This window comes from Oncorhynchus kisutch, linkage group LG15, assembly GCF_002021735.2.
Source record: "Oncorhynchus kisutch isolate 150728-3 linkage group LG15, Okis_V2, whole genome shotgun sequence".
In the NCBI taxonomy this organism is placed as follows: Eukaryota; Metazoa; Chordata; class Actinopteri; order Salmoniformes; family Salmonidae; genus Oncorhynchus; species Oncorhynchus kisutch.
The window spans coordinates 54,647,178-54,663,596 of NC_034188.2; the positions used below are offsets into that span (position 1 = coordinate 54,647,178).

Genomic DNA, 16,419 nt, shown 5'->3' on the forward strand with positions numbered 1-16,419 from the left:
GAGGTAGGCTGGAACCTTCTCTAAGTCCATGCTCTTTATAATGACCTCTATGAGAACGTTCCCACGTTCTATATTCAACACAGTCCCTCGGTGCCTCAGCAAGTGAGGAATTGTAGAAGAACTGTTTCCATTCTTCTCTGTGTGTGTGTGTCCTCCAGCTGAAGAGCCCTCTGAACCTGGAGCAGGCGTCGTCGGCCCGGGACGCCCTGTCCAAGGCCGTGTACGGCCGTACCTTCACCTGGCTCGTCAACAAGATCAACGTCTCCCTGGCTTACAAGGTAACACCACACGCCCCCTAACTAACTTAACGCCCCGTTAACGCTCCGCTTACCGATGATCCCTATATCTACCCCATTCTTCTGCCCCTCCTGTCAGCCTGCGCTTTTGACCTCTCAGCTGGCCGTTTACACTACAGTGGTAGTAGGACTCCCCCTTGTGGATGTGTTGTAATACTACATGTTGGACAGAGCAGTATTGTTCGTTCGACAGCAATGCGTTTCTGTGCAGACGGTTGTCTGATAAGGGTTAGGTTATTGCATGTTTGAGCTGTCAGATGGTGTCGCCGTCGGGCGTCTGGACCATGTCTGCTGTGAATTCATTGTTACGCGGTGACTTATCGTGCTTCATTAGGTGTATATATGTTAACAACTAACGAACTGCTCATTTACACTTAGTCTGTTGGCTGTACACGGTTTAGAAACAGTTTATGAATGCTTCTTCACGAAGGTTATTGTGAAGAGTTAACCATTCTTTGTCTTCTAGGACGAGACGTATAAGAATGCTTCTGTCATTGGTCTCCTGGATATCTATGGTTTTGAAGTCTTCCAGCACAACAGGTACCAGAGGAATATATATATATATCTCATTTTCCCATAATCCTGTGTGTCTTTGACAGCGTTTACCATTTACTGTAATTACGATTCGGTGTATATTAATGTCAAGTTTGCTTTTGAATATCATTGTCACCTGAAAAGATCATCTGTAATCGTGTGTGTGTGTGTGTGTGTGTGTGTGTGTGTGTGTGTGTGTGTGTTGCAGTTTTGAGCAGTTCTGCATTAACTACTGCAACGAGAAGCTGCAGCAGCTCTTCATCGAGCTCACCCTCAAGTCCGAGCAGGATGAGTACGAAGCCGAGGGAATCACGGTGAGACTGCTCTCTCTCTCTGTTTTGTCAGTCCATCTTCTCCATCCCCTCCTCACTCTGCCTCCCCTCTCAGCCCTCTGCCTCGATGCTTCTATCCGTCTTGGAGGGACCTTCCCCTCCCTCTACTGCTCTCCCTCTTTTCATTCTCCCCCTCTCTCTTTTCACCGTCCTCTTCCACCTCTCTCTTTCTTCTCTGTCCGGTCCTCTCCTTCTACCTTCTCCCCGTCGGCTCTGGGTGACTGTCGACACGGTGATTGGTGGCCCGCTCCACTACGATTCAGGGCCCATATCGGCCAAGAATCTCAGAACAGGAGTGCTGCTGATCTAGGATCAGTTTTGGCTTGTAGATCGTAATGACTGAGATTTATATGAAAAGGGTGAACCTGATCATACGTCAGCACTCTTACTCTGAGCCGCCTCGTGAATACGGGCCCATGAGGGAGAAGAGTGCAGAGGGCCGTGGGAGAGAGATCCGTGTCCAGTTAGACACCCGTCAAAGGAGACGTTGTTGTACAATGTGGGCTGTGTTCTGTGGTGTTTGTGATAATAATGTGGCGGTAAGTGTGTGTGTGTGTGTGTGTGTGTGCGCGGCAGCAAACGTCAATAAAGGTTTGATTGACAATGTGCATAAAGTGTGGGTTCAGAATGTCCTTCTTGTCCCGGATTCTCAGCATTCTGTGAATGTTTTCTTTTACAACCGTTAACATGTAGGACTGTTCCGTCTTCTAAACAAGCGATTTTTAGATGCTGTTGTGTTCCTCGCTGTCTCACAGTGGGAGCCTGTGCAGTACTTCAACAACAAGATCATCTGTGATCTGGTGGAGGAGAAGTTCAAAGGCATCATCTCCATTCTGGTGAGAATCTGTTTCAGTCTTTAATGTAACCCTGAGCTTTTCAAGTTGACCTTTTCACCTTTCTCTCTCTTGGGCCCCTCTGCATCTGGTATATCCTACTGTCACAGTCAACTGTCCATCTAATGTATTTTTTCGCTTTCATTCTTTCTCGCTCTCCCCTCTGTCTCTCTCTCTCTGTCAGGATGAGGAGTGCCTGAGGCCAGGTGACGCCAGTGACATCACCTTCCTGGAGAAGTTGGAGAATACTGTGGGAGGCCACGCCCACTTGACGACGTGAGTCTACGCAAATACAAACGCACACGCCCAAACCTCCCTCTGCTAACCTAGCAACAGAAGTTGTCGTGAGACCTGGCTGTAAAAAATGCTCTTGGAACAAAATGCATGGAAAACTCCACCCAACTTTCAAAATACAGAAGTCATCCCTGCATCATAAGGGGATGATTTCTCTGTTGAATGTTGAATCTTGAAAACTTGATTGGTGACAAGCAAAACGTTTTGGGACTATGTCAACAATTGACTAATGAAACCAATGGAGTTTTCCTTTAAACTGTCAACTGTGTTTACTTTCAGCAAACTTAACATGTGGAAATATTTGTATGAACATAACAAGATTCAACAACTGAGACATAAACTGAACAAGTTCCACACCCATGTGACTAACAGAAATGGAATAATGTGTCCCTGAACAAAGGGGGGGGGGGGTGTCAAAATCATAAGTAACAGTCAGTATCTGGTGTGGCCACCAGCTGCATTAAGTACTGCAGTGCATCTCCTCCTCATGGACTGCATCAGATTTTCCAGTTCTGTGAGATGTTACCCCACTCTTCCACCAAGGCAAATCACACACAGAACGAGCAGTATGGCTGGTGGAATTGTCATGCTGGAGAGTCATGTCAGGATGAGCCTGCAGGAAGGGTACCACATGAGGGAGGAGGATGTCTTCCCTGTAACGCACAGCATTGAGATTGCTTGCAATGGCAATAAGCTCACACACTGCCCCAGACCATGACGGACACTCCACCTCCAAATCCATCCCGCTCCAGAGTACAGTCCTCGGTATAACGCTCATTCCTTCGATGATAAACGCGAATCTGACCAACACCCTTGGTGAGACAAAACTGTGACTCGTCAGTAGAGCACTTTTTGCCAGTCATGTCTGGTCCAGCGACGGTGGATTTGTGCCCATAGGCGACGTTGTTGCCGGTAATGTCTGGTGAGGACGTGCCTTACAACAGGCCTACAAGCCCTCAGTCCAGCCTCCCTCAGTCTATTGCGGACAGTCTGAGCACTGATGGAGGGATTGTGCGTTCCTGGTGTAATTCGGACAGTTGTTGTTGCCATCCTGTACCTGTCCGGCAGGTGTGATGTTCGGATGTACCGATCCTGTGCAGGTGTTGGTACACGTGGTCTGCCACTGCGAGGACGATCAGCTGTCCGTCCTGTCTCCCTGTAGCGCTGTCTTCGGTGTCTCACAGTATGGACATTGCAATTTATTGCCCTGGCCACATCTGCAGTCCTCATGCCTCCTTGCAGCATGCCTAAGGCACGTTCACGCAGATGAGCAGGGACCCTGGGCACCTTTCTTTAGGTGTTTTTCAGAGTCAGTAGAAAGGCCTCATTAGTGTCCTAAGTTTTCATAACTGTGACTTTTTAATTGCCTACCGTCTATAAGCTGTTAGTGTCATAACGACCATTCCACAGGTGCATGTTCATTAATTGTTTATGGTTCATTGAACAAGCATGGGAAACAGTGTTTAAACCCTTTACAATGAAGATCTTTATGAATTACCTTTGAAAGACAGGGTCCTGAAAAGGGGACCTTTCTTTTTTTTTGCTGAGTTTGCGTTGTGTTCGTTAGGTACCAAATGGAAGAAAACAGACAAACAGGGAGGGATAACCTGAACGTGTTCAATAAGAAAAGCTTGTTTTGGTTTTCCATTGCATAATGTTTTGCTAATTTGTCACTTAATGTGTGTGTGATCCTCGTAGTCACAAGCTGACTGATGGAAAGACCCGGAAGGTGATGGGCCGAGAGGAGTTCAGACTGCTGCACTACGCTGGCGAGGTCAACTACAACGTCAACGGTGTGTGTGTGTGTGTGTGTGCATGGAGCAGCAGGACGTGAGAGTGAGATGATCAGAGGGAGAGGAAGGATGTCCTGTGCTCAGGTCTTTACGTTTGTCCTGGGAAGCTCCTGTAATTCTTGTAGTTTACTGTGTGTGTAATTATATTCATCCCCAAACCATATTGGGAGTGCATGTTCTCATACTCTCTCTCTTCCTCCTCTAGGCTTTCTGGACAAGAACAATGACCTCCTCTTCAGGAACTTGAAAGAGGTGAGAGAGTTCAGGACAATGGGGAAATGATTTAGATAAGAGATGGATGATATCATTGGAAACTAGACTAGACTCTAAGATTATGTTGTGTCACTGTGGTAGACTCTGTCTCTCCGTGTGTGTGAGTTTGAAGAGCGGTGTGGTAGTTCTAGTCTTAGTGAGTTGTACTCATTCTCTATGTGTTGTCCATTCACAGGTCATGTGTATGTCTGATAATAAGATTCTGACCCAGTGCTTTGACCGGGCAGAGCTGAAGGACAGCAGGAGACCTGAGACGGTGAGAACAGCCGTTGCCCTGTAGTACCACTCAGAGGGCAAAGGTCACACAATGTATACCGATACACAGACCCATATATACATGTCCTGTCTCATATACACGCTTACAAACAGCCACTTGTTTATGCTCTGTGGATCTTCCTCCCTCCACACTGAAGGGTCGAGTGAGTGACAGGGGAATCTCTGCTCCCCGCTCACACACTCAGGAATGCCCTGACACTCGGTTGCCCTCCACACACACACACACGGTGGTCGAGGGTGTCGACTCCGTTGACTGTTTGTGTGCATTGTTGACGACGCATTCTCTCTCTCTCTCTCGTTGGCCCTGCCCCCAAACCCTGTCACTGCCTGGGACAATGTGACCTGCACACTGGGACCTGTGTTCTGTCCGGTCTCTGCCTCAGTCTGGCCAGCAGCCGTCCTCCCTGCTCCTCTCCTCTTTCTGCTCCTCTACATCCCTCGCTCGGTGCTCACTCTTTCTTCTCTCCCTCTGTCTCTGCCTCCAGGCAGCGACCCAGTTCAAGACCAGCCTGGCCAAGTTAATGGAGATCCTGATGTCCAAGGAGCCGTCGTACGTGCGCTGCATCAAGCCCAACGATGCCAAGCAAGCAGGTAGGATGGAACCGATGCCTTGCTCATACCGTGCTGTCAACGGGGTTGTATTCATTTATTTATATATATATATATATAATGAACACAGTGTTTCCCCTATATATATATATATATATATATATATATATATATATATCATTAGGCACCAAACGGAAGCAAATGTCCTGAAGCAAGGAGGGTCTACCACAACCAATCAGAAAAGCTCATTTTCGTTGGCTGTCGAACAACGTATTGAAGCATTTAATCTAATGATCTAATGTAAAATGCTTCAACTTAAACAACTAAAACCAGGTATGAAGTATGTAGAAAATATAATGTAGGCATATTTTTTTTAAATAAGATAATCTCTGAGAACTAACAATCATCAAAATAAAAACTGGACAGTCGGAGAATCAAAAATTCTAAAAATGTTGATTTTATTATGTTTTAGTACAGTTGAAGTCAGAAGTTTACATACACCTTAGCCAACTACATTTTAAAGTCAGTTTTTCGATTCCCTGTCTTCGGTCAGTTAGGATCACCACTTTATTTCAAGAATGTGAAATGTCAGAATAATAGTAGAGAATGATTTCTTTCATATTTTATTTCTTTCATCACATTCCCAGTGGTTCAGAAGTTTACATACGACCAATGAGTATTTGGTAGCATTGCCTTTAAATTGTGGTCAAATGTTTTGGATAGCCTTCCACAAGCGTCCCACAATAAGTTGGGTGAATTTTGGCCCATTCCTCCTGACAGAGCTGGTGTAACTGAGTCAGGTTTGTAGGCCTCCTTGCTTACACATGCTTTTTCAGTTCTGCCCACAAATTTTCTATAGGATTGAGGTCAGGGCTTTGTGACAGACACTCCAATACCTTGACTTTGTTGTCCTTAAGCCATTTTGCCACAACTTTGGAAGTAAGCTTGGGGTCGTTGTCCATTTGAAAGACCCATTTGTGACCAAGCTTTAAATTCCTGACTGATTTCTTGAGATGTTGCTTCAATATATCCACATAATTTCCCCCCCCCTCATGATGCCATCTATTTTGTGAAGTGCACCAGTCCCTCCTGCAGCAAAGCACCCCAACAACATGATGCTACCACCCCCTGTGCTTCACGGTTGGGATGGTGTTCTTCGGCTTGCAAGCCTCCCCCTCTTTCCTCCAAACATAACGATGGTCATTATGGCAAAACATTTTTGTTTCATCTATTTTTGTTTCATCAGACCAGAGGACATTTCTCCAAAAAGTACGATCTTTGTCCCCATGTGCAGTTGCAAACTTTAGTCTGGCTTTTTTATGATGGTTTTGGAGCAGTGGCTGCTTCCTTGCTGAGCGGCTTTTCAGGTTATGTCGATTATAGGACCCGTTTTACTGTGCATATAGATACTTTTGTACCTGTTTCCTCCAGCATCTTCACAAGGTCCTTTGCTGTTGTTCTGGGATTGATTTTCACTTTTCGCACCAAAGTACATTCATCTCTAGGAGACAGAACGCGTCTCCTTCCTGAGCGGTATCACGGCTGCGTGGTCCCATGGTGTTTATACTTGCGTACTATTGTTTGTACAGATGAACGTGGTACCTTCAGGCATTTGGAAATTGCTCCCAAGGATGAACCAGACTTATGGAGGTCTTGGCTGATTTTCCTTTTGATTTTCCCATGATGTCGAACAAAGAGGCATTGAGTTTGAAGGTAGGCCTTGAAATACATCCACAGGTTCACCTCCAATTGACTCAGGCTAACTGACATAATTTATCAGAAGCTTCCAAAGCCATGACATCATTTTCTGGAATTTTCCAAGCTGTTTAAAGGCACAGTCAATTTAGTGTATGTAAACTTCTGACTCACTGGAATTATGATACAGTGAGTTATAAGTGAAATAATCTGTCTGTAAACAATTGTTGGAAAAGTTACTTGTGTCATGCACAAAGTAGATGTCCTAACCGACTTGCCAAAACTATAGTTTGTTAACAAGAAATTTGTGGAGTGGTTGAAAAACAAGTTTTAATTACTTCAACCTAAGTGTATGTAAACCTCCGACTTCAACTGTAATTCAGATAGCATAAGAACACAGAAAAAGCCATGGCAGGAAATGTAGCTTTGAAACTGCCATTTTTCTCTCAGTCCAATGTCAATGTATCGAATTGCAGGAAATGAGCTTTAAAACTGTGAAAGGGCCTCTTAGCCATTAACTCTGCTATCACACTCAGTTTTTCTGTGCCGGTTCTATACCATTTTTCCCTAACATCTTGTCTGTCTTGTCTACGATTCTTAAATCTGACGATGCGTTTTGATTGTGTCCAGCAACATCAATGGCAGCACTGTTCTTCACACTGTGTTTGTCAGTATATCGATCCTTTGTCAATAGATGGCCTCCGGTCTGTTTTTCTCCTCACTCCCACCTTCCTTATTGTCCATTGTCTACTTTTCTGGGAATAAGTCGGATGAATGGTGTGTTATTTATTTTATTTGCATAAGCATCACGCGCTACTGCTCCGGTATGCTAACAACTGTAACAACAAACCATTCAACAAACAAACAACGGAAAACGTCAATAACAATGTATTGCAATCTCACCAGTTATGTACTACTGTAACTCAGGCTAATGTGGTTTCTCTCTCTCTCTCACCTCTCTCTCTCACCTCTCTCTCTCTCACCTCTCTCTCTCACACCTCTCTCTCTCACCTCTCTCTCTCTCTCTCTCTCTCTCTCTCAGGACGGTTCGACGAGGTTCTCATCAGGCATCAGGTGAAGTACCTGGGTCTGATGGAGAACCTCCGCGTGAGGAGAGCTGGCTTTGCCTACCGCCGCCACTATGAGACCTTCCTCCAGAGGTGATTATGGCTCTGAGCTGGTCCTGCCTGGCTCGGAGCTGGTCCTGCCTGGCTCGGAGCTGGTCCTGCCTGGCTCGGAGCTGGTCCTGCCTGGCTCGGAGCTGGTCCTGCCTGGCTCGGAGCTGGTCCTCTATCAGGCTTGAATGTTGTTCTCTGACATTATAAGTTTATTCAATGGCAGATTCATGACTTATGTTAGAAAATCAGTACACCTGCAAGTGACTAATCTCCACAACTGTTCAGTTAGTGATATAACCTAAATGTAATATTTTTCATATAATATAACAGTGTGTGTTGTTTTGTCTGTCCCTGGCAGGTATAAGTCCCTGTGCCCGGAGACCTGGCCTAGCTGGCAGGGCAAGCTGGCAGACGGAGTCTCCACACTGGTCAAACACCTGGGTTACAAACCTGAGGAGTACAAGCTGGGCAGGTGAGACCCTTATCCGGTGACAACAGTCAAGGCGGTACGCACGCACACACACACACACACACACACACACACACACACACACACACACACACACGTGTTAATTCTAGTGAACTACAGTACATGCATCTCCCATTTGATTATCTACATCCCATCTCCCTAACGAGTTCAGTGCCCACTTAGTGTTGATCTAATCCCATAACTGTGTCTACTCTCTGGGAAAGGCTTAAGTGACCAAAGTCAATTATTTCGTCAGGGCTGAACTAAATCCCCCCCATGGTGCTGAACACGCTCAGACTGCCCCTGTGTGTTGTATAAAGGCTGCCAGCTTAGTGGAGCTCCGTTTGCTTTCCAGATCCAAAATCTTCATCCGTTTTCCAAAGACTCTGTTCGCCACGGAGGACGCGCTAGAAACGAGGAAACACAGCCTTGGTGAGCGAGAGAGTCACGTATCACATGGTCTTACTTGACGCCCATCACCTGCTGTCTGTCTGGACTGTTGTCTCTCCGCGACGATACAGTAAGTAGAGTATCTGAACACGCTGAAAATCTTTTGTCTCTCTCTCTTCAGCCAACAAACTGCAGGCATCCTGGAAGGGCTACAGCCAGAAGACCAAATACCGCAAACTCCGATCATCAGGTAGGAGGGCTTCTCTTCTCCCCTACAGACCCATGTGTCATCAAGCATATACTTCCTCTATATTCACCGTGCGTGTCTATTCAATTACGCTCGTCTTGTTCAGTTGGACGACGGATGTTGTATTAAGCGTCTCAGAGTAGGAGCGCTGACTTCGGATCAGTTTTGCGGTTGTTTTTTCGATCGCAAGGAATAAGATTGCTTTTGACAGAAGGGACCTGATCCTCAATCAGCACTGCTTCTCTGAGACACTTGATACATACGGGCCTAGATCTCGATTCTCTCTTCAATGGATCTGGATGAACTTTGTTAAATAATAAGTAGTTTGGTAAATTGTGCGTCTCTTTCCAGCGGTGGTGGTCCAGGCGTGGTGGAAGGGCATCCTGGCCTGTAGGAGGGCACGGCGTAGAAGGGAGGCCGCCAACACCATCCGCAGGTGAGGCTCTTCTGGACACAAAATTTATTTAACTAGGATGGTGAAAGAAGATTCATGAATATTCATTAGATTGCCCTTATTGGTGTAAAGTACTGAAGTTGTTTTTTTGGGGTGTCTGTACTCTACTTGACTTTATATTTTTGACAACTTTTACTTATACTCAGCTACATTCCTGAAGAAAATAATGTACTTTTTACTCCTTACATTTTCCCTGACACCCAAAAGTACTCGTTAAATTTTGAATGCTTAGCAGGACAGGAAGATTGTCCCTGGTCATCCCTACTGCCTCTGATCTGGTAGACTCATTAAACACACATGCTTTGTTTGTAAATTATGTCTGAGTGTTGAACTGTGACCCTGGCTATCCGTAAAAAAATTAATAAATAATAAAATCGTGTCATGTGGTTTGCTTAATATAAGACAGTTTAAGTTATTTTTTACTTTTGATATTTAAGGACATTTAAAACCAAATGCTTTTAGACTTTTACTCAAGTAGTATTTTACTGGGTGACTTTTACTTGATTCATTTTCACTGCTTTCGGCTCAATGGGTTCCCTTGGATTACTGAAGTTATATAATACGGGTTCTATTCATATGGAGAAACTTGTGGAAAGCATTTACCTAGACAATATCCACTCATGTTTTGGACACCTATGGTATTTGCAGTGTTGTGTGTGGATGTATAGAAGTTCTTATCCATTTGTTGATTCATGTGTGCAGGAGTGTTTACAAAGCGCTCTCTCTCTCTCCCTCTCTCTCGCTCTGCCTCTCTCTCTCTCTCGCTCTGCCTCTCTCTCGCTCAGGTTCATCAAGGGCTTCATCTACCGCCATAATGAGCGTTGTCCTGAGAATGAGTACTTCCTGGATTATGTGCGCTACTCCTTCCTGATGAAGCTGCGCAGGAACCTCCCCAAGACAGTCCTGGACAAGAGCTGGCCCACGCCCCCGACCGCCCTCATCGAGGTAATGTAACTTTACACGAGACACTGTGTAAAGTTGCACTCAGGCCCTACTTCCTGCTTTAGGGAACGTCCCGCGTCCCCCTTGCGCGTGCCACGTCTTTCTCTGGGGACAAGCAGTCTTCATGACACAAACTGTTCACACTCCTCTTGTTGTTGGAGAGAACATTTTGCAGGTTTAATGGTGATTTCTTGCCATTCTATACATATTGCCATGTCTAATGTATATTCATGGGATATTTGACTGACTCAAACATTATAACAAAATCCACGGGCTAAGAAAACCTAGCTAAAAAAACGTTAGCTGACACGGGCTAGTTCATCTGGATATTACTTACAAGTTATAAATAGCTCTAAGGTCTGCAATGACCGACATGACAAGAGGAAAACAGATGGTGCACAACCCAATTTAGAAATTGCACTTTACAACTTTCGAGAGTAAGTTGAAAGCAGGACTAATATACATGTTTTCTTTTGGGGGGGGGGGGCGCCCACATCCCCGCTGACCCCTCGCACCCACATCCCCGCTGACCCCTCGCGCCCACATCCCCGCTGACCCCTCGCGCCCAACCGTTTGGGAACCACTGATGTGGCCGACATTGAAATTCTCTGAATTAAGGCATTTTTCCTTGATGACGTGTTTGAGTAGTTAAAATGGTACGTGACAAGTCCTTCTCCGTCCAACAGGCGTCGGAACGGCTACGTAAACTGTACATGCAGAACATGGTGTGGGGCTACTGCAAGAAGATCAACCCAGAGTGGAAACACCAGGTAAACAGGATACGATCGTATAGTAGTACATCTGATATCTTTCAAATGTATTCATAGCTCTTCATCAGTCCGCAGAATTCAGAACTTTAAAGACTGTCAATGTGGAGTGGTCTTCTCCTCCTTCTCCTACCAATATAACTTTTCTACCAAACTGTGTTTGTCCGTTCTCTCTCTGTCAATGAAGTTGGAGCAGAAAATGGTGGCCAGTGAGATCTTCAAAAACAAGAAGGACAACTATCCCCAAAGTGTCCCAAAGCTCTTTGTGGGCACAAGACTCAGTAAGTGCCTTGATTAACACAGACACACACACACGCGCATGCAGGCATGCACTCACGTGCACACACATTATACACACACACCTAACGTTCTTCCTGTGCCTCTCTCTCCTCAGATGGAGAGGAGATTAACCCCAAGGTGTTGCAGTCACTTGGCAGTGAGAAGATGAAGGTTAGTGCAGTACTAGCATGTTCATATGGCCATTCAATTCTCTACTTGGAATTTATGTAAAGTTGGATATTTGTCTTAATATATAGTCAGTACAGTATATTCATGTGTTATTGATACTGAACTCTGATCATGTCTAGCCTATTTAGTATCGTAGCCTACAGTTCAAATGTTTGAATCCACCCTCTGTGTATCTTCCCCACTGTCTTTCCCCTGTCCAATAAAATACAACATCCTTCAAGATATATTACAAGCCCCACTAATAATGTCCCCTTCCCACTCCTCAGTATGCAGTCCCAGTGACCAAGTACAACAGGAAGGGCTACAAGGCTAATAATGTCCCCCTCCCACTCCTCAGTATGCAGTCCCAGTGACCAAGTACGACAGGAAGGGCTACAAGGCTAATAATGTCCCCTTCCCACTCCTCAGTATGCAGTCCCAGTGACCAAGTACGACAGGAAGGGCTACAAGGCTAATAATGTCCCCCTCCCACTCCTCAGTATGCAGTCCCAGTGACCAAGTACAACAGGAAGGGCTACAAGGCTAATAATGTCCCCCTCCCACTCCTCAGTATGCAGTCCCAGTGACCAAGTACGACAGGAAGGGCTACAAGGCTAATAATGTCCCCTTCCCACTCCTCAGTATGCAGTCCCAGTGACCAAGTACGACAGGAAGGGCTACAAGGCTAATAATGTCCCCTTCCCACTCCTCAGTATGCAGTCCCAGTGACCAAGTACGACAGGAAGGGCTACAAGGCGCGACCAAGGCAGCTGCTGCTCACCTCCAACAGTGCCGTCATCGTGGAGGAGGCCAAGCTCAAGCAGCGCATCGACTACGCCGCCCTCAAAGGTCAGCGGCCACAGGGTTCGGGGGAGAGGATGGGTTGGGGGGTCGATGGCATTTCAATTGACGTTTTTGCTTACTTCTTAAATTGAATGAATTGAAATGGAGTTTTCTGGGGTCCTTACAGAGGCCATACTGAGTTGGTCTGAGTGATGCTCATAGTTCTCCCATTGACCATTTCTCTTCACTGTCTGTTTGTCTTGTCCTCAGGCATTTCAGTCAGCTCTCTCAGTGATGGCGTCTTCGTACTGCATGTGCCCACTGAAGACAAGAAACAGAAGGTGAGGCTGACCTCAGCTCCATCTTACGCAGTCATAACCCCATTACACACGGGTTATGACATACTTAACCAATGCCTGTTAGGTGAAGTAGCCTGATCCCAGATCTGTTTGTGCGGTCTTGCCAACACATATTGACATTGTCACGCCAAACACAAATCGACCTGGGACCCGGCTAGTAGTGAAGATGTAGCTCTGTAACTCCTCTCCTATCTCCTCTGTTCTGTAGGGAGATGTGGTGCTGCAGAGTGACCACATCATCGAGACCCTGACCAAAGTGGCCATCTGTGCTGACAAGGTCAACAGCATCAACATCAACCAGGGAAGGTGAGTTGTTGCCCTGACACAGATACCCGGAACTAGATGAGCCGTATACCGTGTTAATCAGCGGAATGTCAGCTTTCATTGAAAAATAGCTGTACGTTCCTAACATTTACAGTTCAGACTTTATAAATATGTAACACGCTCTTGACGCACGTGTTAAAGGGGCTCACAGGGAGCACTACCATCAGTTGTCAGGACCTGAATTCATAGACACCAGTGATACATCACCATCTGCAATCTGATTAGTTTCATTTGATATCTGGGTTTTTTTGGGGGGGGGGGGGGGCTGTAAATGACCTGCACCTCATCTCTCTCTCTCTCTCTCTCTCTCTCTCTCTCCCAGTATAACTTTCACGATGGGCCAAGGTAGAGAAGGGATCATAGACTTCACCTCTGGCTCTGAGCTGCTGGTTGCCAAGGCGAAGAATGGCCACCTCTCAGTGGTGAGTCGGAATAACGGAGGGATATAAAGCGTCAGTCCTCCCCTACAGGACTAATACAGTAGGTTGGAACATCAATACTGCATGATTGGAGTCAGTGTTGATTGATGAATTATCCTGCACTCGTATTTGTATAAGCTAATTGTACTTTACTTTTTAAGCTGGTGGTTGTGTGAAGTCTACAGCATAGTGTAGGACATGATTGTTTTTGTTAATGCACCCTGTTAAACTGTACATTGATTTTCATTGTAGGTGTATCTCGGGTAGAGACCATTTTTGGTCTGCATGTTTACATTGTGAAAACTTGAAACAATCATTGATTGATTGGTTAAGATAACTTCTTTGTAATGGTTACCTCTGTCTTCCCTGAACTGTTTTAGACTGCCCCTCGACTGAACTCAAGATGATAGCAATGACTGATCATCTGACCACGTCAAGGAAGTCCTTCCTGGAATACGCTCCTATTCACCAATCTCAACCGCAGACCAGGCTCTGCCTAAGCCAATCAAATGCCAGCTCTCGCTACACGAACGGCATGTGCTTCCAATTAAGAAAAAGTCCAGTGAAACTAATTGATATTTATGTTTATATATTTTTGGGAATAATACTTGTTATTTGAATATCATGATTTTATATATGAAGCCAAGGAATAACAATGTTTTGGTGCATTTTTTTCCTGCACTACTTATGCCTGTCTTGCTTAATTTGGGAACATGACCAAGCAATCAATGAGGGTGTATTGGGTCTCCTTTGCTTTTTCTTTCTGTCATTATTTTTTTGCTATATTTTCTCTGTTCAGCAGTGTAGACTTTACACCCTCTCTGATACTACTCTTTTAACTGTTTGGGGCAGAGGCTTTTGTTAAAGTGGAGATGCAGTACATGGCTGATGGTATGTAGGTTAGGTTTGTTATAAACTATCGAGGAGCAGGGAGTTTGGTAGAGAAGTTCATAAGAATAGTTGTTTTTTCAAACTTGTTTCGACTCGGACACAATACTCTTGGGGAAGTCAAGAGAGAAGTCATGTGGGTGTGTGACCTTTGACCCAGAGCATATTGTCCAGAATGTGGTCAGAATTTGGTCTGTGCTGTGCCATAGATCACTGAATCATTCTTTGATGTAGATATCATGTAGCCCAAATGAAAGCGTAAACCAAAGCATTTTGGTAAGCAGAATGTTGAAATTTGATTTATAATGGAAACACCATAGTGAATGGGCTTTACAATATATAAGAGATAAAGAAAGTGACAGAGAAATTAGGAAAAAGGCGTGAGAATGAAAATGGGGGGGGGGAATAGAAAACCATTTTGTCTTTCCATTTATCGCTTGTTTGCTCCCAACGATTGTGCCTTTCTCCTTTGCTAAATTATTGTTAATGGATTATTTATGTCGATACACCAATTAAACAATGACACTTTGGGGATGACATTGAGTCCACTGTTGTTAGAGACCGATATGTCTCGTTTTCCCTCAGGATGACCTGTGGAAAAATACTTCAGAGAAAGACAAAAGCATGCTGTACACACACACACACACACACATTTCACTCCCAAGTTAAACCTGTAGAGTAAAAGCTTTTTGGAAACATGCTGTGATCCATTTGCTTTCCATTGTGTCAAGTTCCCAGGCAGCCATATCCGTACTCTGGTTATGTGTAGCAGCTCACCAGGATATAGTAGTAGTCAGAACAACACTCATGACTTATTTTACCACATTTACCAATCTTTTCCTGATGAGGATGTTTATGCTAGCATTGTGATGGGGACATGCTGTTGTTTTGATTGGCACTTCCAAACCTAGATCTTCAAGAGCGATGAGGCCCTGTGCACAGCATTCAAGTGCAGTTAACTATTTCCCTGGTGTTTAATACTGACATCATAGGATATACTCATAGCGAAGGGTGTTCTTCACAGAAAGCACACGAATCAATGGTAACCTCCTTAGGAACACTTATCAATCTTTGTAACAAACCAGAGGTCTATTGGTATGACCCACGTGAGTGACACCACAGTTCATAGATTGAATCTACGCACCTCTCCCCAGCTGTGACTTTCTGAGCTGCGTTTCACTCTTCACATTCCTGTGCTGCTGCTTCTTTGCATTGCCTCTTGAGTGCCCCTCCCCTCCTCCTCCCTCTATGACCCAGCCTCTGAGCTGTGTACAGCTGACAACCCAATGAATGAACGGTAAGACAGGTGCAATATGCCTAAATAAAGGTGTGTTACTGCACTGACATTAGACAAAGAAACAATAGTGGATGCAAAATGTCTGTTGAATGATTATATGTCAATTAAAGTGTTATTTTCCTGGTTGGAGATGTGTTTGCTTCGCCTGGTCCCAGATCTGTTTGTGCGCGCTTGCCAATTCCAATGCCAGACAGCACAAACCGATATGGGACCAGACTATTGTGTTCTGTGCACTAATAAGAAGTTTGAGCCAAGTGAGGCTTTGTAAAAGTGTAACTTGCATTTTGTCTTGTTCAAAATTTGTTGTTAATGTGCCTTGAGTTTAATAGGAATACAACCAATTTTGTATGAAATTCATTGACAAATACCTCCTTGACGATGTCACTTATTCCAGAGTAAAAAAACGTGTGTATATATATATATATATATATATACACCTCAATCTGATTCCTCCTTTTAAATGTCATAGATTTTCTGTAAAGCCTGTCTCCCTATGTTTAATAATTTACAATACACAAGTTTAGTCCTGAGTTACTGTATGCACAATCATGTAGAATTAGACCAACACACTAAAGAAAATACTAAATTGTCAAAATAAACTTATTGATTCTGTCTGGGTCCTTCATTACAAACTTACTTC

The 16,419-nt window shown here is 44.7% G+C and overlaps 1 protein-coding gene across 8 annotated transcripts in view; it reads left to right on the plus strand.

Moving 5' to 3' along the window:
* Nucleotides 1-16,391, plus strand: part of LOC109905507 (unconventional myosin-Ic) — a 68,252-nt gene extending 51,861 nt beyond the window's left edge. For 4 of the 8 annotated variants that reach the window (XM_031790538.1, XM_031790543.1, XM_031790542.1 and 1 more), the window contains exons 9-32: nt 1-3; nt 159-278; nt 763-836; nt 1,039-1,144; nt 1,918-1,998; nt 2,180-2,271; nt 3,988-4,082; nt 4,288-4,334; nt 4,531-4,611; nt 5,117-5,222; nt 7,918-8,035; nt 8,352-8,465; nt 8,818-8,894; nt 9,034-9,102; nt 9,451-9,535; nt 10,339-10,498; nt 11,182-11,265; nt 11,450-11,543; nt 11,657-11,712; nt 12,423-12,558; nt 12,763-12,833; nt 13,060-13,157; nt 13,498-13,655; nt 13,975-16,391. The exon at nt 1-3 is cut by the window's left edge and continues 69 nt beyond it. In XM_031790538.1, coding sequence (XP_031646398.1) covers nt 1-3; nt 159-278; nt 763-836; nt 1,039-1,144; nt 1,918-1,998; nt 2,180-2,271; nt 3,988-4,082; nt 4,288-4,334; nt 4,531-4,611; nt 5,117-5,222; nt 7,918-8,035; nt 8,352-8,465; nt 8,818-8,894; nt 9,034-9,102; nt 9,451-9,535; nt 10,339-10,498; nt 11,182-11,265; nt 11,450-11,543; nt 11,657-11,712; nt 12,423-12,558; nt 12,763-12,833; nt 13,060-13,157; nt 13,498-13,624 — 2,094 coding nt within the window. In that variant the 3' untranslated portion in view covers nt 13,625-13,655; nt 13,975-16,391. Of the gene's footprint in view, nt 4-158; nt 279-762; nt 837-1,038; nt 1,145-1,917; nt 1,999-2,179; nt 2,272-3,987; nt 4,083-4,287; nt 4,335-4,530; nt 4,612-5,116; nt 5,223-7,917; nt 8,036-8,351; nt 8,466-8,817; nt 8,895-9,033; nt 9,103-9,450; nt 9,536-10,338; nt 10,499-11,181; nt 11,266-11,449; nt 11,544-11,656; nt 11,713-12,067; nt 12,351-12,422; nt 12,559-12,762; nt 12,834-13,059; nt 13,158-13,497; nt 13,656-13,974 lie in introns of those variants that run through there. The other 4 variants (XM_031790539.1, XM_031790545.1, XM_031790544.1 and 1 more) reach the window with 2 other exon arrangements.
* Nucleotides 16,392-16,419: the final 28 nt, after the last annotated feature.